We start from the raw sequence: 20,175 nt of genomic DNA on the forward strand, positions 1-20,175 counted from the left end.
TTTCCTGGGCACCACTGACTGTAAAAATGTTTTAACCTCACAAAATGTACAATCATATAATCTCTTTTTCTTTACCTAACTCTTCTGGTTAGTGTTACTTGTATTATTAATTTATTTACTTGTAAGTGAAAGAAGACTTCATCGCCTTCAAAATGGTATGTTTATCCAAATTTATCTGAATAATCGTTCAAGTAAAACTTACTACATCTCTGTATTAAATAATTTACAATATTTTCAATTTTGGCGATGTATTACGGTTTTAACTTGTTTAACTATGGTGTTTTTAATTAAACAAAATAAAACTCGACTTTAGTTACGTAAAAATTGTATTGTTTTTTTACTATGTTTACTAAAATGAATAATTTTATTATTACAGGCCAAACGTACTAAGAAAGTAGGAATTGTAGGTAAATATGGTACTCGATATGGTGCCTCGCTGCGTAAGATGGTCAAGAAAATTGAAATCACCCAGCACAGCAAATATACCTGTTCATTCTGCGGAAAGGTAAAGATATTTCGATCTTAATGTACTTAATTTATATCAAAACAGTTAACCTTATCTAGTTACGTTTAAAATATTGACTTTTTAATGAAAGCCAAATCACCCATTATCATTTTTTATTAATAAAAAACATATTTGACTGCTAATTCTTATGCTCAGGCCACTTCCAGTCAACCATCTCAATTACTGCCTTCACCTACTTTTGAAATATCCTAAGTCCTTACATCCTTCATCAACGAGCTTAAATCACTCATCAATCCTCTGATTTCACTTTTAACCCAAGTAATTTCATCCCTATTAAGTAAATAAGAAATAATAGTTCTTACACTAATTAATCACTATTAATTGTATTATTTAATGCAAGCGGTCAGGAGAATCATGTTAATAAATAAATTAATTGACATTACATCATTGGAACCCATTTTACTACTCTCCCTTACATCTCTGTTTCTGGTTATAGCTTAAATCTAATAACTGGACAGTACAGCTTATGGTGAAATAGCTACACTTATAAAAATCAAATTAAAATTCTATTAATTTGCCAATTTTTCTGAAAACTATTTAAATTTTGTGCTATCACAGTCATATAAAATAATTATTATTTGTTATTGCTGCTATTTATTACCCTCCTGGACATAATTTGAACAATACTGATTTTGACACTATAATCGATACTTTTATAATAGGCATTAACTATAATGCAAAACATTAGAGCTGAAGATGCTTTGTGGCCAACTTCTTCTAAAAAAAACAGATATTCTGAATAAATTTATTATAAACATTCCCAGTAATTTGTATTGTACTGTGAACATTAGTCTCAATGTAATCTAACCATTTGTCCAATCTTAAACATTAATGCTTCATTACAATCAAATAACAACAAACCATATATTTTTTCATCAATCTAAAAATTTAACCAAAATCCAAACATGACATCTATAAAGCAGTCAATAACCTAACGACCCTCATTCATTTGCCGGCTAATTTGTTGAATACTATAAGTAACTCATCTCACAAACACATTTCTATTTAATCATTTGTGCTCTCTAATAGTCTTAATAGTAAAAGCCCCTATAAATAGTCTAAATAACTTTTTAAAAAAGACTGACTAAGCTAAATATTTTAACAAAACCTTCATTAGATAGTTGTTTATAATGAAACTAAAAAATTATTATATAAAACACTCAATTCCCCTAAAAAAACCTGATAATACTAACTTGCTTTTTCTGACTGATAAAGACAAATTTTTCAAACTCCAACAATTAAATTATGTTGATACCTTTTAAAACCTTCTTCCACTTGTCTACCACATAATCTAACAATTCAAAAAAATCCATAGTTCATATAACTGACATGCATATTTACTCAGACTTTCATAGTTTCTAATCTTATGAAAATTCTTTAAAATAATTTTTTTCACAAAGCATGACAAACCACTTGACACTCCAACCTCATTGAAACCAATAAGTCTATTGCTTACTAAGGAAAAATTAGAAATGTTTTTAATTTGAAACATAGCTACATGATATATTAGTTATCTAATTTCTAAATTTCATTGTACTAAGATTTTTTAATGTCAATATTAATTTTAAAAAAATGCTGATATTATAATATTGTTTTTTTTTAGGAATCCATGAAGAGAGCTTGTGTGGGAATTTGGTCATGCAAACGGTGTAGAAGAACTGTTGCAGGTGGAGCTTATGTATATTCTACAACAGCTGCAACTACTGTAAGATCCGCAATCAGACGTTTGAGGGAAGTGAATGACTTGTAATTTCCAACATTTGATTATTATCTAATATAAGGACATTAAAAAAAAAATATATATACCATTTGTTAAATCTTTTCTTTGTCCTTAAAAATTCTTTATTGAGTTAAATTTTGACATTTTGATATTTGAATACAGATAAAATATTGAAAGAGTTATGTTCATCTAAAATAATACATTGGCTAATTTTAGAAAGTATTTATAATTCTTATTTAGGTATTATTGAGTAACCATTTAACATTAGTCCAGACATATATTTATACATATATGCTTAGAAAGCAAAACTTTGATAGGTTAAATGATTGAAACATCTTTGTAAAATTAAATACATATTATAAGACCATTAATACCTGTTGTTAAAAAAAACTGGAATTTGAGGAGTGGCCAACAATCAGTTTAGGTCCTTTTTTTATTTTCTATTATAAAATAGATATTACTATCTATTGTATAAATATAGAATTTCTCAAAAGTCTTAGTTAAAGTTTACATTCATATAATGATAATTACAGATTTCATCTGGAATATTAATTTCTATGTATAAACTATTGATATACTATGGTTTAAGTGTTAACAGCTGACTATTTTGAAATTTAATGTTGATTATACTCCTCTAACATAACCACTAAAATAACATAAAAATGGTCTATCATTAATTTTGACATTTAAATGTTTGATACTTCATAAATAATTGTAACAAGTCAGTTTGAAGTACTTTTTAATGGTTAAACAGAACATTCATCATAATAAGTCATACTAAAAATTAATTGACACTTTATTGTTTATTATATTTTAGTTCAGTTTAAATAATTTTTATGTTGGTAATATTTCAACATTCAATTTTATGATTATATATTATTACGTGCTGCTGCGTATTCAGGTACAGAAATATATAATATATAATAAAGTTATAGTTACAAATATATTAAAAAAAAATTGTTTAAATAATTAAAATGTTTATTGGCTATAATGAACATCTAAATCTAATTATGCACTATTTTTGTGAAGTATTCGTGGTATTTGTTTATACGTTAGGTGTAGATAATAGTATTATAATAGATATAAGAATGCAGTTTGTAATATACTTGTATAATTAGAGTAGATAATAAAACATTTTACATTATTTATGATGGAAATATCTTGCTGTGCTAGTAAGATTCAGTATACTCGAAGAGCTTTGGAATATTTATTCAAGATTAGACTAATGATGCTTTGGAAATCAGAAGACTGGTATATTTGGATACCTACGTTATAATTTATGATTTGGTATGTGATTATAATTTAATAGTAAATGATATTATGTCGTAGTCAATTTTTTCTCTGCTTTACATAGGTTATCATTCGTAGGATACCTATCTACAGACTACAACTCGTAGGTACATCTATAAATTATAATATTTTGTGATTAAAAACTAGTTTCGTAATTTTCGACGTTCAGTGTATTCTCATATTAATAATTAATATTCTCTTCCACTCAATACATCTAGGGACAAGACGATTTGTTAGAAAGCTCTAAAAGCTTTTTAAACTCAGTTCAACAAAATATTAACCTAATTTTGTATTCTAGAAAATTACGGTGTCTAGAATTCTACCGTTTCCGTTTGTTTAAACTTAGAACATATTAGAAATTCTTACGAGCTACGGCAGTCATAAACCATTGATCTAAAATAAATTATAACTCACTAAGACACTAACTCAGGCAATATTAAATGGCCTCAGCAGTAAACACTGGAAAGATCAGCAGTTATTTTAACAACGGTAAGACTCCGAAAGTCGGAATTCCTTAATTTTTTGTGACCATGATATTTAGAATTTTTAATTTTTGTCTAGAGGTTTCATACATTGTGGGCTTTAAGGATACTCCGCTTTAGTCCGGGCCTGTGGCCTAAACCATTTAATACGAATATACCACAGGTATTTACTATTTAGAGGTACCTGTTGTATCTAAGTTATAAGTACTTATTTGTTAAAAGTTAAAATTACAAAATCATTTTTTATGACATATTCTAATTGATATTTTACTTTTTACTACCAGTATATCGCATATACCTAACCTATGTACCTATTGCTATATAACAATTCATTTTTCTATTTGTAAATACAGTAAAATATTAAAATTAAAATAAGAACTGTTTTTTGGAGAAAAAAAAACGAGTTGTATACCTACCCAATAATAATTATTATATTGTGTTGTAATTACAATAAATAATTTTACTAGATTTTAATAATTTAAAAAATTATAAGTGAATACTAACTTACCTATAACTATAAAATGGTTTAAACAAATTTGACGTTAATACCATATAAATTAATATAAATAAAATATTAACAATGGATTTTCAATTTTTTACATAATTTTTATATAGTTAAGCTTAACTATAATAATTTATTTTTTTTAAATGTGTGTTTACTTATATACCCGATAGGCGAAAATATTACTCCTACAATTTATTGAAGTTATGTAATAAATACACATCATTTGGTGTGCAGCTCAGTCAGAACACCATTTATTTGTGTAAATTTGTTGAGTCATTGAGTTGGGGGTTGACAAAAATTAATAAGATCGTGGTGTGCAAACATACACGGTAGTCACGGCGTTTCGTATTAGTTATTATTTTATAGAGAGAAGACTTGAATTCATGTATAAAAATAATTAATTTTTTACCGTTAATTAATACAATTTATAGCAAGTTACAATTTAAGCATATCATTAGGTATTATATTTGTAGCCTGTAGATATTAAAATAATTTTTTAAATATTTGTATAAATATTTCAATACATATCGTAGTATCGTACTATAATATTTTAGATAAAAACTTCATTTTTTTTACTTAAACTTTTGCAAGGATTGGACATCACCCACTTTGAACACCAAAAATTACCACTGTCCACTACACGATAATACGTTTTTTATTTTCATTTTAAGTAGGTAGATATTAAAATAATTATTCAACTAAGGTTTGAAAGAGAATTCGATTCTTTGAACAATAAACACTCAATATTTTAAAAAGCATTACATTTTTATGATAATCTTTTTAAAGTATTCAGTAATATCTAATAATAATTACGAATAATAATAAATTGTATGTTGTACAATAATATTTAAAGTTTGTATGTTTGTGTAGGTATCTACTTCATGTATGTTTTATATTGTATTACATTGAGGCGACACGTGTACCTGACCAATTATGATTGATTTACAATATTTTGGTGTAATATTCTTCGAATCAAATAACGATGATAACATATATCAAACTGCATACTCTATTATGTTATTTATCACTGGAATAATGCAATTTATGTTGTATTCTTTGGTAAACCCTAAGTTTGACGACTGGTCAAAGGAGTTTAACATGTCTTTAACAGCAGTGACATGTAGTGTGGGAGTAATAACTTCATTGATATCAAAAATGATAGTTATATACAACGTTAAGTATAAAAAAATATCAAAAGTATAAAAGAACATTAGAAGGATTTGAGATTTATACACCAATGAACACCATCGCTTTAAGACACATCAAGTATTTTTCTTTTACCATGATTTTCTTGTGCCTTTTGATTACTATACCTATAAATAGCTTAAAATTGTTTTATCTGTTTAATAATCATATCAATTTCATTTTAATGACTACATATTTTATTTTCTATTATATTCATAACTGGAGCATGGTGTGCACGGAATTGCATTTCGCCATCCAGGGTTTTGTGGTGTACACGAAGTTTCGATGTATAAATGAGAAGTTAATTCAAATAAATTATGAACAGAACTACAACTATAATGTACGATATCCGTTTATTGCAAACAGAGTAGCAACTCCAAAGAGTAGAGATGATACGTTGTCGTCTAGTGTGATTATATACGAAAAAGATTTTTACTGTCCAAATGATAAAAGATATTCAATGGCGAATACTATCGAGCTATTAAGAATTGAACACTGGTTATCTCGGGAAGCAATAAACGACTTAAAATGTTTGTTTGGCTTTCAAATGGTCCTCTCAATCATTTTTTTAGCAATTACGACATTATTCGACGTTTATGCTGAAGTATTTAACTCATTTTCAAATAGTTCATTTAATAAACGAGTGTTTCGAACAAAGATTTTATTCATTGGATGGATGCTACAATACTCTTTAAGGTTTTGCCTTATAATTGTTACAACGCATACTACAATACAGCAGGTTGGTAAAAAAAAAACTGTATTATCTTGTACTTCCTAATACAAGATTATTTAATGCCTGTAGTACATTAGTACCTATGGTATAGTATTAAATCAATATTAATGTGTAGATAACAATATTTTGTTAGCAAGGATAAATCAAGAATAGTGGCGTAACTATAAAATTGTGTAACTAGTCAGTACTCAGTAGTCGTGTTTATTCGTACCATATATACCAAGGATGGGCAACTGGCGGGCCGCGTACCTTTTTTATCTGGCCCGCACTACATTTTCAAATTACTTCATATAATTTTAGCGCTTATCTGTATTTTATTTTATTTTATTACATTTTTCGATAAAATGTGGTTATAAATTCTTATCTAGTTTTAAATCGAAACTAAATTATTAAATCGTTTAACAGATGAAACCTTGGGACATTTACTAAGAGTTTCAACTACAGAAATATAAGTGGATTTTACTAAATTGTCTATTGAAAAACCTCATCCTCAAGTATCACATTAAATAATAATTGTAAATATAAATAAATAAAGATAATAAATAAATGTTAGTATATTTGAAGGACCTTTTTTTTTTTTTTGCTTTCTCCTATGCACTGCGGCCCGCTAAATTTTAAAGTACTTTAAAGTGGCCCGCTAGTTACTTTGAGTTGCCCATCTCTGATATATACCATAAAGTGATAAGTAGAACTTAGATTTTAATGCACTTGCATATTTTTTTAGATTGCCTGACAGTGATACAATGCTTTTAAATTTTAATATTATAAATATATATAATTTTAAATGCATACTAGTCTATCAATAAATATTTTTTGTAGCGAATTTTTTACAAATTTGTGAGTTTTGAAGTTCTAAGAAATTTGTTCATTTTGGAAAGTACCTATGACAAAAAAAAAAAAAAAAAATTAAAAATTAAATGAAATTAAATTGTATAAAATTAAGTATTATTTAAAATTATTCATTTTTGTATTATAATATCTGTATAATTTAGTTTTAAATCAAAAACACGAGTCTCGAATTAAATTTAATTACCGAATATATATAATATAATAATAGTTATACCTAACCATAGTCGATTATACATTGCAGATTTCAATTTTATTAATTCCATACAGATACGGGTCAAATGATTTATAGGTATTTTATAAGTTGTTGAAATAATAAAATTAGTTTATTCCTTCTTGTTTAGTAGATATTTCATACCTATAAAAGTATATGAGCTTGGAAATAATGGAAATATACAGTATGTTCACACAGAGATATCACTAAATTTAAAAGTTGACAACCTTGCATTGAAATTGGGTTTTTAGGAAATAAAAGGAAGTATTGAATTAGATATAATCCGACAAAGTTCAAATTTTTAACCCATTAGGTATTTAAATGATCCATACAACTTACTTTTTTCAAAAGGCAACACAGTTTTTTTTTTGCTTATAAAATTGCCATAAATTGGTAATTAATTATGGATAAATACCTTTTTTTTTTTTCGTTAAACCATCTAACATATAAATATTTATTGTTTAATAATGTAAGATAAAAACTAATTCTTTGAATTTCTTGTTTTTCCACTAAATCTTTTCATCTTTTTATCATTTCAATATCATTTTACGATTAATGATAACATAACTAAGCATAAATTCATTGAATGTGTAATATATATCATCGCCGTTTTGCGTCTTGCACTGTTATATATTCTGTTTTTTAAAGTTTTTTTTGTTTTTCTATCTACAGTTTATGTTTATGTATAATTATTATGTTTTATGTAGCTCACGTGGTTTTTACATTTTCTGTTACTTTGTCTTGTTGACCTTTAATAATATACCGTTTGTGTATTAAGCTCTGGCGTGGTTCACGCACTCCAGCGATCGATCCAGCTGAAAACCCCATGGTTCGGTTGATTAGTTCGTACAGTCCATCCGATCTTCATCACCTTAAGACTTTCGCAAATCAGAATTTCCCGTATCTCCTTTTTGTGTTACTTATGCATTGAGCATTTGATCAGTTGACTCTCATAATAATATTATATATTATTCGTATATTTCTCAACAGTCAACTAGGTGACTGATCATCCCCATTCCCCGGTGACTGGTGAGTTCCCTATTTATGTATTTATGTATTTAAATATGGTGTTTAATAAATGATCCGTGTGTATTAATAATTTAATCCACCATATCCTAAAAACTAGTTTAGTTTATCTAGTGTTGGTCCATTCCGGCGTAAACAAATTATGATACCATGATTCTTTTTCTTCATTATGTATCACAAAGTATGAAATATTATTGCCGTTATACAAAGGTTATGAAATACTGTACTCTATTGTATACTATCTACTACCGTATTTCTTCGAGTAATTTAACACTATTATATTATGGTTGTGACTTGTGAGTAGTCAACTAAATATAATTCTATTGTAAAAGAAATTATATTATGTATATAATTCATATAAATTATACTTTCTCAGTTGATTCATCCATATTTTAATATAATGTGTATTACTTATTTATAGTTTATTTTTCAGCTAATTGTTTTTTTATTGTAGGCGATTAAAACCAAAAAGTTATTAACAAAAATGAACAATCGATACACAGATCTTAATACGAAAGAAGAGGTAATTGTTAAGTAATAAATTCCCATAAAAAAATATCATTATTAGTTCTTATTTTTGTACTAGCTCGTGATTCTTTAATCAAACTACTCATTATTTTAAAATCTATTAGGGTTTTTGAAAATATTTTTCTTGCATAATTTACAGTCGAAATAAAACAATATTTTGTATGAAGCAGAATATTTTTCTAAGTATTTTGATACTAGTGTTGTGCTGTTGTGTGTTATAACTGTTATAAGTACTTTAAGTTATGATTAGCAGAATGGAGTAGTACCTATGGGGATACTCCACAATATGTTAGTTTACTTTTTCGCTCATCTAAACTTTAATAACTTTTAATTCAAAAACTACTAGTCTAAATTTCGATTTTTATATATTGACATACTCCGAAAAATATTCTGCTTTAGAATATGAAATTAAAAATGTATGTTGTCATAAAAGAAAAATTAAAATTAAAAAATTTATAACGATAAAAAATAACTTGAACAGATTTTAAGATAATGAGTGTTCAACAATAAATATAAAATAATCACCCTGTATATTATTCATACATATTTTTTTTCAATTTATGTATTTATTTATTTATTTACAGCTACAACTGTTTTATAATCAATTAACTGTCTGTTCGTCCGAATTCACCATTTTCGGCATTTTGACTTTAAAAAATAGTCTCATAACTTCGGTAAGAAAATAATGAATAAAAAGGATGTATTATCATTTATCATTATTAAATTTAACTAAAATGTTGAACCAAATTTGTTTAAAATAAAATTATTTCAATATGACAATACGGGTATATAGCTAAATTGTGTACGTTAGTACCTATAATTTATAACCATAAATGTTATTAGTGTTATTACATAATACATTATATACTTGTACAGTTGTACTATTACTTAAACAGTATGCAGTAGTAGAACGTAGTCCAAATTTTGTTCAGTCAACTCCTTAAAATCGGATGGTGGTTGTGGTGGGTTTTGATAGAAGACCAATGATAAATTAATTAAGTACCTACCTATTATAGGAATATGATATTTTAACTGAATTAGTGGCTAGAAAAGCAAAATTATTAAATATACTAGTATGTTGTACTAAGACAATAAACTAATATCATAATATAGTTATAAAACATTTATTATTAAAATGTATTATTATTGAAAAGGGTTGGTACACTACTATTACTTAAGCAATACCATTTTTTTATGCGCTGAGCTACTGAACATAACATTACATTGTTCAAAAATGAAGATGATATGAAATATTTTGAACACATATTATTGAATAATTTGATTCTGGTTTTTTTACTATACAAAGAACTTTATATTACAAGTTGTTAATATTTTTTTTCAAACAAAATTGTTTTATTTCAGCTTTCTTTTTTAAGTGAAATACATCATGCTTTTAATAAGTTTGACTCACAAAATTTTTTCTCTTTTACAAATTAACTAATCTAAAGGCATTTAAAATTTCAATTTATACAATTAAATTTAAATATTATCACATTCTTTTTAACAAACTACCTACGATTTTACAAACTTCTACGCAAATCACATAGAATGCATATGGTTTAAAGTCATTCTCATGTAAGTAGCCATGTTTGAATTTTAAAAAATAAATGTAAATACTTAATGCAGTAAAAAAAAAAATCTAATTAAATGTTATAGTTATACACTTAAACGTTTAAAATATTTCTGATTACTTATAATTATTTATGAGGACCAATCTATTTATCAATATAAACAAGAGTACAGAACGTCAAATTTGAAATTATTTGAATTTTATAAAAAAAAAGTTCAAGATTTCGAATAATTCTAGTGGAATTAATGTAGGCCTAATTTATATACTTAGTTTTATTATTACTGGTAATGTTTAATTTAAATTAAATTAAATTTATCATTAACATTGTAAAATTGTAATACTTATTCTTATTTTAATCTAAATATTATTTTGATAATAGATGATGTCTGCTGGTGCAACATATATACTTATACTAGCACAATTTTATACGGACAGAACAAAGAACAATAATGATAATTTATTTATCACACAGTCCATACATTAAAAATTAAAACAGGTAGGATATCTTGATGCAAAATAAAATTACATACTATTGTTATAGCCTATAGATACAATCTTCGATTATTATTATTCTGTAAACTTATTGTATTTTAATTAACAATTTATTTGTTTATAATATCAAAAAATGCAACAAATTGAAATAACAAAAATTAAAAAAATTATAAATTTTAAAGAATTATTTTATGTTAAAAAAATATATGTAAGATAATATATATATATATATATATAAGAAATAAGATAATATGTTTAAAAATTACTATAGTTACTCCAAACTTGCAGTGTATATCTATTATAGTACCTACACTACTTTTATCATAAGTTATGTTTAAGAAGTTATACAATTTTACTTGTATATAGCATTTTATTATTTATCATTTTTTTTCTTGTTAAATTTGATAACTTGAACTTTTGATATGGAAGTGTCAATTTTTACAGTAGGTACCTACTTCAAATCTTAAAGTTAATATAATATTTATTTTTAATCGTTAGGGTTACTATTATTACCAAAAATTACTTACTATTTTTTGTACAATATAATATACTGTTAATATTATAATATTATTATAGTCTTTGTAGAACAAACAAAAATACGAGATGTGATATTTAGTTGGGATAAATAATGAATGTATGCCGTTTTCTAGTTTACGCGTAACTACCTAAGTGTCAATGTGTGATGTGAGACTCTTGTTTACAACAAGGACACAAGATGCAATCACAACTACAATAATTTTAATGTACTTCCACTTTTGCAGTAATCTTCTCAAAATGAATTGTATTCATTAATAATTATTCGTTTATTTCAATTTCATGCATATTTTCTATTTATTTTATAGACAGGGTTATCAATTATCACTAAGAATGCTCATCCCCTTTTTATTCTTTAATGAATAATATATTCAAATTCAGATATTTTAAATTGTTTAATACACTTCAAAGTTCATCTGTCAATAACAGGACAACTGCTAGTTCAAATGTTGATTTACATTATATAAATACATCAATACTTTCAATACAATTATCCTCTTAATAATTTACAATACAAAAAAGTAGTTTTTGTTTAAAAAAGAAATTTATTCTTTGTTATTAAATATCTCTTAAATTGCATAAAAAAATACAAGTATTAAAATCAGTGGCGTACTGATAGGATGGCATGATAGGCAATGGTCCATTATATGCCACTAATTAGAATTGAATATCAAAATTGTATAAATACATTATTATTAAGTTATGTTATTGGATTTTATTTACCTAATATATTTACAGGATATGTACTCATTGTTGCCGTCGCCCAATATAACGCTGTATTTATTTAGGTACATTATTTACAAATATTAGATATAATATACATATTTACATATTATAAATTGTTACATACGTACAGGCTGTTGACTTTATTTGATTATTTAATATTATTATGTTTATTTAAATATAGCCTATAGGTAACAAAATCATTTAAATAATAATGATCGGTTATTATGATTGACATTTAAAATACCTTTTTAATTTTATAAAAATTTAATGTACCTACCTGGTTAGTATAATGGACACGTATCACTGTATCAGACAGGTTAAACGAATACCTAATTTTTTATAATGGTTAAACATAATATTAAAGTGATTATAAAAATGGCCGTGCCGCCATTTTTTGTAGAAGTGTCGATTTAATTCAACTATTATGTTATTCTTACCTTGGCAAGTGTTTAATTTTCAATTAAGACGAGTAAAGTAAATGAAATATTTGTTATTACAATCGGTTACGTAGTAAATGTATAAAATAAAATTTACATTACCGCTAGATACTGTCTACTACTTAGTTTATATAGGTAACATACTAACATATAAATATATAATACAGCCAATACAGGTATATAATATTAGAAAATACTTGTAATATAGAGATGAGTAGGTAGTGATAATTAGAAAAGTATGAAATCGTCCGAGGATTTTTTAGTTCAAGTATAAACTATTATGAGGTACATTTTATTAAATTTTCAAACTTAAGCTGTAAACATTAAACAAATTGTAGCTTATAAATGTTGTTAAATTTGAAAATTATTTAAAAAAATTGAATGTAAAATTAATGTACTAACTACCTACTAATGCATTTTTAATAATTTTATAGGTACAGATATAAAAATAATGTAATATGTGGATTCTTATATTACATTTTTAAGTATATTAATTATTAACCCAATGGTCCCAATTAATAAAGGTTCCATTAAAATTTATAGAATAAATAATAATAAAGTAAGTATTTAAAAAATAATATTTGAAAAAAAATTGCAAATCCCTTACCTCTATCATAAAATTCATTAAACCACGATATAACTACGAGAACATTCCAGCAGAGTATTACGAGAGAATAGCAACAAAGATCGCATCAAATTGCTTGCGAACACTTGATTCAAAATAAACACCGAAAAAATAAAAAAAGTATGATTTAGCAACAAAACCAATTTCAATTCACGTGGGTGATAAGGTCCTTCTTCAGTACAAGATCAGAAAGGGTAAACTTAGTTTTAAATGGCTGGAACCGGTGGGGCCAAATCGTCCATATCATGTAAATTGGAATTGAATGGTAATGAGTAGGGCACGGATGTTGTAGTAGTAAAAAACTACTAAAATTGATTGCAGTATTGCACTAAAAAATACCGAAAATTGCACTAAAAATTACAACGTTTCGTTATAATTTGTAGATGTTTTATTTTAATTCTGCCAAAAAATATATTTTTTACATTTTATAATAATAAATATTAATTAATAATCTATACGTATTCTAAACATATTAAATATTTTAAATTTTAAACCTTATTGCATTGGACTATAAGTGTTTGTTTTAAATTTTCGAATTCGAACGCTCTTCAATTTGGAACCAATAAGTTCTTATACCTCGAAAAACTTCGTTCTACGTCGGTTGATGTAAGTGGAGCGTTTCTATATACTGGAAATATTTAAGTATTATCTTATCTATACGACTGTCGAGTTTCGAATATAGCTAAAATGGTTGTATAAATGATTAAATTCAACAAAATTGCAATAAAATTCCAAATATTCCAAAAATTGCAAAAAATTGCACTTAAAACTTTTAGATTTGAATTCGTACTTACATGGAACGTATTTAAAACTTACTTGGCAATAAATTGGAAAGGTAGAAGAAAAGTTGCAAATGCAACAACATCCGTGCCCTAGTAATGAGAAATGAGAATGTGACAATTCTCAGAGGCAAGCGGAAGGCTAAGGCTTATTAACCTTCTTAAATTATTCATTGGGCAGCAAAACAAAATAAAATGTACATAGTACCTACGTAAAAATCAGCATAATCTGATAAGTGTATTTCCCTAGTTTTGGCAGAACCAACACAATTTATTATCATATCCAACAGTGAAACGGTGATGACGGCAATGTTGTTCTGGAATCAAGGCGAATTTAATACCATTACTGGATAATTTATTTTTATACTCCTGTGTAAAGATGAACACACATCATTATAAGATCAATACATTATTAGGATAAACCAAAAGACAAAAATAAACCATATGGAGGTATATAATAGCATTGTCAGCCTCATCCTCACTTATAAGCATGTCCCTAGTTTCGAAATGCTTTATCATTTTTTTATAAAGTAAATGTTTACATTTAAAACAAATTTAAACGCTTAAATATGTCTACTTTAGATTTTGCGAATACATTTTTCATTTGTTGATCTGAAGAAATGCGATTCACTGTTGAATTATATACAAAGAACCAACAACAAAATCAGGACCTACGTCAAATAACTGTAGCAATGCACAGATATGTCAAAAACAAAAATGTATTTCTATAATCTATTCATTCATTTAATATGAACAGTTAATTTAAAAATAAAATAAATAGTAGGTAATAAACTAATCAAGTAATAACTAATAATAAAATATGTAAAACAATAGACGGAAGGCATTTTTAATTTAATGTGTCTTACATTATCCTACATTATTGTCATATTATATTTGACACCATTTTTTAAAATAATGAATAAAAATCAACCTTGTAAGAAAGTACAATATAACATTATGAACTTTGTAAATATGAGTGTAAAATTGGTTTTATGTTATAAACCACAATACATATCAACTTCAACATTGATAATTAAAATGTATTTTTAGTTATTTTAAGCAATTAAACATATTATGTATTTTGAAATCAGAGATAATTTCTTAGTACAGAGGTTCTCAAACTTTTCAGGCCAGGGCCCTCTCCCCATGGTTAACACCAAACCTGAGCTCCCCTCATAAAAATAATTTTAATAGTCATGTTTAGAGTAACAAAAAGTTAAAAACAAATAATAAATACAGGCTAATATTGATATTAATATTACAAATATATTTTAAAATAAAATGTTTTTTCTTGATAAAAGGTTTTAATTAATCGGCCAATTTTAATATTACTACGGACAAATCATAAATTTTTTTTTGTCCTACCAATGCGATGTTGATTTTTAAAATTTTCTTATGCCCCTCCTCCCCTTAAAGCTTTCACACTCCATACTTTGAGAACCTCTGTCTTATTAGATATTTTTACCAATCGAATGAGGCTAATGTTATCCAAAGAAAATTATATTTGCTGTTTTCCAAAAAATGATAAAAAAAAAAATTGTTCATGTTGAAATAATTATTTATAATATTATATCTTATAAAAAAACACTGAACATAGCAAGTTACAATCATTATAAAAATTATAATTGCTCTTTTCAACTGTAACCAATACTACAAAATTAATTTGTTCATAAAAACTTAAATAAAAACAACAATACAGAATATAAATTGAATTGAATTTATTGTTTTTGTTTATAATATTCCAATTATGTTAGAGCAAAAAATTATTTATTTTAACGTTTATTAGAAGCAGTATCATTGTTGTTCTTCAAAATCTTCTTTTTCAAATGTTCTTTGTAATCTAAAATAGTTGATTGCCATTTAGTCGCTTTTCCATTTTCACAAATCCAGATTTCTTCTGCTACCTGTTAATTAAAATGTAACCATAATTATCAAAAGTTAAAAATCAATTATTTACAACATCAATAAGAAATTCTGACTCATGTAGAAAATATGTAACTTGTTTAAAATATTTTAATATAACATACATTTTAAGAAAAATAACAGTTCGTCTATACTGGTAACTTGTACAAAGTTAGATAAGTTACATTTAAAAAGTAATTAGGTAACTTAACTTTTTAATTTAAAAAGTATCAATACTTTAAGGTTGAATAAAAAAACAGTTAAGGTTGAATAAAAAAACAGTTGACTGGTATTTCTGAGTGTTTAACAATAATTATTAAATTGATTAGAATTAAAAGAAGAAATAATATATAATATTATGATATATATAATTTAAAAAACATTTAAAAAATAATTCACATATGTGAATAAGTTAGTCATAGGAAATCTGAGTATTTCAAGAAAACTTAATTAATTAAATTAACTTTTATCATAATTTATGATCAAAATAGTAATGTTGTCTACATCACTGAAAAATGAATTATGATATATGTAAAAAATATTTATTTATTTTATATTGTACACTCAATACTTACAATTATAGATATTTTAAAATATTAATTTTTTTCAATTATTTAAATTGTTTTAATTTCCAATACCAGTTTACTTGGTAAAGTGTTATGTTATGGAAATAATTTATCTTATTATAAGTAATTTCCATTACATTTTTGTTGAAAACAATACTAACAAAATTACAAAATACAAAGTAACATGATATTAACACTGTTATTTTATTTAAGCTACTACCCAACACTAAACTAAACATGCCGCATGAGTCAAATAGAACAAAACATATAAATATAAAAAAATCCATTTATTTATACCTGAGAAATTAGTCTGAAGTCGTGGCTAACTAAAACCATTCCACCATCAAAATTATTAATAGCCTCAGCTAAAGAATCAATAGTCTCCATGTCTAAATGATTGGTAGGTTCATCCAAAAGTAATAAATGAGGAGTTTGCCAAGCTAAGTAAGCAAACACAACTCTACATCGTTGACCATCACTTAATTGACGAATTGGGCATACCTTTTAAAAAATGTACTTTTAAATTATTTCTTATGATATAACTTAAGAGAAATAACTAACTTGTTGTCTTCCAGTTAAACCATAACGTCCAATAATTTTACGCATTTCTTCTCGTTCTTTTACTTCAGGGAATGAGTTCATCATATATTCTAGAGGAGATAAATCTAAATCAAGAAGTTCGTGAAGATGCTGATGATACCTGGCTATTCTTAAATGAGAATTTTTACGAATCATTCCTTCAGTAGGAAAAAGCTAAAAATGATTTAATTAATTAATTAAATTAATATTGTATAAAATATATTTGAATTTAAATTATTCCACTTACTTCACCATAAAGTAACTTTAGAAGAGTACTTTTACCAGCTCCATTAGGACCCACCAATGCAAGTCTGGTATCCAAGTCAATACCAAATTCCAGATTTTTATAAATGTAAGGTGAATCATCACTATACCGGAAACTTACATTCTAATAAAAAAATAGTAATTATTAAACAATTTATGTATGGACAAAATAGCAGTAGTAAAATATGATGCCATCAGAATATTTGAAGACTAAGAATTAACAAACTATATCTTTTAATGAGAATTTTTTTTATAAATTATTACATTTCATATAAGACTATTAAAACTTTAAATACTTCATTGAATAAAAAATAATCATCTTTTAATTACTTAAAACATCCACTATTTTGTTAGTTAACATTAATTGTATATGCTGAATTACACCAATTGATTTCAAGACTTAGTAATTTAAATTTATTACGTCTTAGTCAGAATAACAATCTATTGATTTTTTGATAATATCTCCTATAAGTATTATTGTATATGTATATACAAATTTTACATTAAAATTAAAATTTTAAATTTAAAAATTTTTTTTTTTTAAACTCCAATATTTTCAGCTTTGTGAAGAGTACACTTAAATATGAAACGCAGCCAACAAATTAACTTTTACATAACAACTTTTCTCAAATCCATTTTATACTTATTGTATTTTTTCTTACTTTCTTACTATCTAAATCCTGTTATTTTAACATAGCTAATAATGAACCAATTATAATTAAACTTTAACAAGTTTAACATGTGTTTACTAAAACAATTAAAAGTTCAATGTTTTTAATATTTTATTATTATTTACCTGAACCATAATAACTGGTGGTGGTATAGTTCCACAGGAAGGAAAATAAAATGTAACTAATTTGTCATTGGTTACTTTATCAGTTAAACCTTGTGCAACCATCTTTGCTAAGGTTTTTTCTTTACTTTGAGCTTGTCTGGCGAGTTTAGCACTTCCATGACCAAAACGTGCAATATAATTCTAAAAAAAAGCATAGTCTTAAGTTATACAGTCTTCATACAACAATGTGAATAACTGAAATAATTTACTCTATATTTAAATTTACCTTCATATGAGCTATCTGATCTTGTTCCCAATTATATTGTTTCATCTGATTTTCTAGTTGTTCCTCTCTAGTACGAACAAACGCATCATAGTTACCCTAGAATTTTATGAATAATAACTATAAATTATGATATGTTCTACAAATGGATTTCTATAAATATAATCAAAAAAAAATATATAAAATATAATACATACTCCATAAGATTTAAGCCTCTTTTTATCTAAGTGAATAGTATTAGTACATATACCATTCAAAAAATCTTGAGAATGTGATATTATAACCAAAATCCTCTTATACCTATAATTATACATCAGATATTAACAACATTTTATTTATTTATTATAAATGATAAAATTTTATTAAACGCGAATATTACAAGATTCATACTTTGTAATATTTTAAAACATTGATAATTTGAAACTTACGATTTCAATTCTTCTTCAAGCCAGACACACGCATCTAAATCCAAATGGTTGGTAGGCTCATCAAGTAACAGCAAATGTGGTTTGACATACAAAGCTCGAGCTAAAGCAATTCTCATTCTCCAACCACCTATTATAATGGATAAAAATAAATAAATAATAATAACAATATAAAAAAATTAATTAATACAAATGAATAATTAAAAATAAACCTTGTTACCTGAAAAATCTTTTGTTTTTTGATTTTGCATTGCTTTACTAAAACCAAGACCATGTAAAATATTAGCAGCTCGAGCTTCAGCTGTATCAGCACTAATGTCATCCAATCTTTCATAAACATCCATTAATTGTTCTTGTGATTCTATAATTAAATCGTTAAAAAATATAGATATTTTTTATGCAAAATTATAGAAATTATTAACCATCATCAGGACATGCTATTAATTCATCAACAAGTTTTTCAAGTCTAATTCTTTCTTGATCCACTTCCATAACACATTTGAGTGCAGATTTTTCAGAGGCTGGCATTTCTCTAGTCAAATGAAAAATATCAATTTGTTCAGGAATTGGTACTTCTCGATTTCCTAATACTGATAATAAAGTTGACTTTCCTAATAAAATAAAAAAAATGTAAACTAGATGTAATGAATTAATTTTTATATGTAACATGAAGATCACACTTACCACTTCCATTTAAACCTATTAAACCATAACGACGTCCACAATTCAATTCCAGCATAGTGTCTTGTAATAGTTCACAACCATGGAAACTAATTGAAAGATTATCAATCTTAATATCCCTAGATCTAGGATGAGATGCTAAACTACCAGTACAAGCACGAGCTTCAGCATTTAATTTTGCATCAGCTTCTAACTTTTTACAGAGCAATTCTAAAAGTAAAAAAATAAACTTGATTAATAATTATAAAGGTTAAATTAAGTTCTTAATTAAATTTTTATCTCATTATGATAGTTACAGTTAATGTTTTCCATTATCAATTATTACAAAACAAATTAGTTTTGAAAGTTTGTGAATAATCTTATATATTGTTATAAGTTTAAAGGTTGGATTCAATGGTGTAAAATATAAGTACCTATACAAGATACATATCAACATGTATATATATATATATATATATATATATATATATATATATATATAT

General features: G+C 25.4%; 2 protein-coding genes and 1 pseudogene across 3 annotated transcripts in view; 2 read left to right on the forward strand and 1 right to left on the reverse strand.

Annotated features, from left to right (window-relative positions):
- Positions 1 to 43: 43 nt before the first annotated feature.
- On the forward strand, positions 44 to 2,334 carry LOC112594143 (60S ribosomal protein L37a). The gene is made up of 3 exons (XM_025338794.1): positions 44 to 155; positions 377 to 505; positions 2,130 to 2,334. The coding sequence occupies exons 1-3, from the start codon at positions 153 to 155 to the stop codon at positions 2,274 to 2,276; spliced, it is 279 nt and encodes a 92-aa protein (XP_025194579.1). The 5' UTR covers positions 44 to 152; the 3' UTR covers positions 2,277 to 2,334.
- A 1,289-nt stretch (positions 2,335 to 3,623) lies between these two features.
- On the forward strand, positions 3,624 to 11,194 carry LOC112594203 (annotated as a pseudogene).
- A 4,650-nt stretch (positions 11,195 to 15,844) lies between these two features.
- The window catches only part of LOC112594126 (ATP-binding cassette sub-family F member 2), a 5,375-nt gene continuing 1,044 nt past the window's right edge, over positions 15,845 to 20,175 (reverse strand). The window contains exons 2-12 of one of the 2 annotated variants that reach the window (XM_025338766.1): positions 19,697 to 19,903; positions 19,435 to 19,623; positions 19,233 to 19,373; positions 19,016 to 19,142; positions 18,785 to 18,887; positions 18,591 to 18,686; positions 18,326 to 18,505; positions 17,513 to 17,653; positions 17,248 to 17,439; positions 16,984 to 17,187; positions 15,845 to 16,122 (exon numbers count right to left, since the gene is read on the reverse strand). In XM_025338766.1, coding sequence (XP_025194551.1) covers positions 15,991 to 16,122; positions 16,984 to 17,187; positions 17,248 to 17,439; positions 17,513 to 17,653; positions 18,326 to 18,505; positions 18,591 to 18,686; positions 18,785 to 18,887; positions 19,016 to 19,142; positions 19,233 to 19,373; positions 19,435 to 19,623; positions 19,697 to 19,903 — 1,712 coding nt within the window. In that variant the 3' untranslated portion in view covers positions 15,845 to 15,990. The remainder of the gene's footprint in view (positions 16,123 to 16,983; positions 17,188 to 17,247; positions 17,440 to 17,512; positions 17,654 to 18,325; positions 18,506 to 18,590; positions 18,687 to 18,784; positions 18,888 to 19,015; positions 19,143 to 19,232; positions 19,374 to 19,434; positions 19,624 to 19,696; positions 19,904 to 20,175) is intronic. The other variant, XM_025338765.1, reaches the window with a different exon arrangement.

The sequence above is a fragment of the Melanaphis sacchari genome, unplaced genomic scaffold (assembly GCF_002803265.2).
Source record: "Melanaphis sacchari strain LSU unplaced genomic scaffold, SCAv2.0 Contig221_pilon_pilon, whole genome shotgun sequence".
In the NCBI taxonomy this organism is placed as follows: domain Eukaryota; kingdom Metazoa; phylum Arthropoda; class Insecta; order Hemiptera; family Aphididae; genus Melanaphis; species Melanaphis sacchari.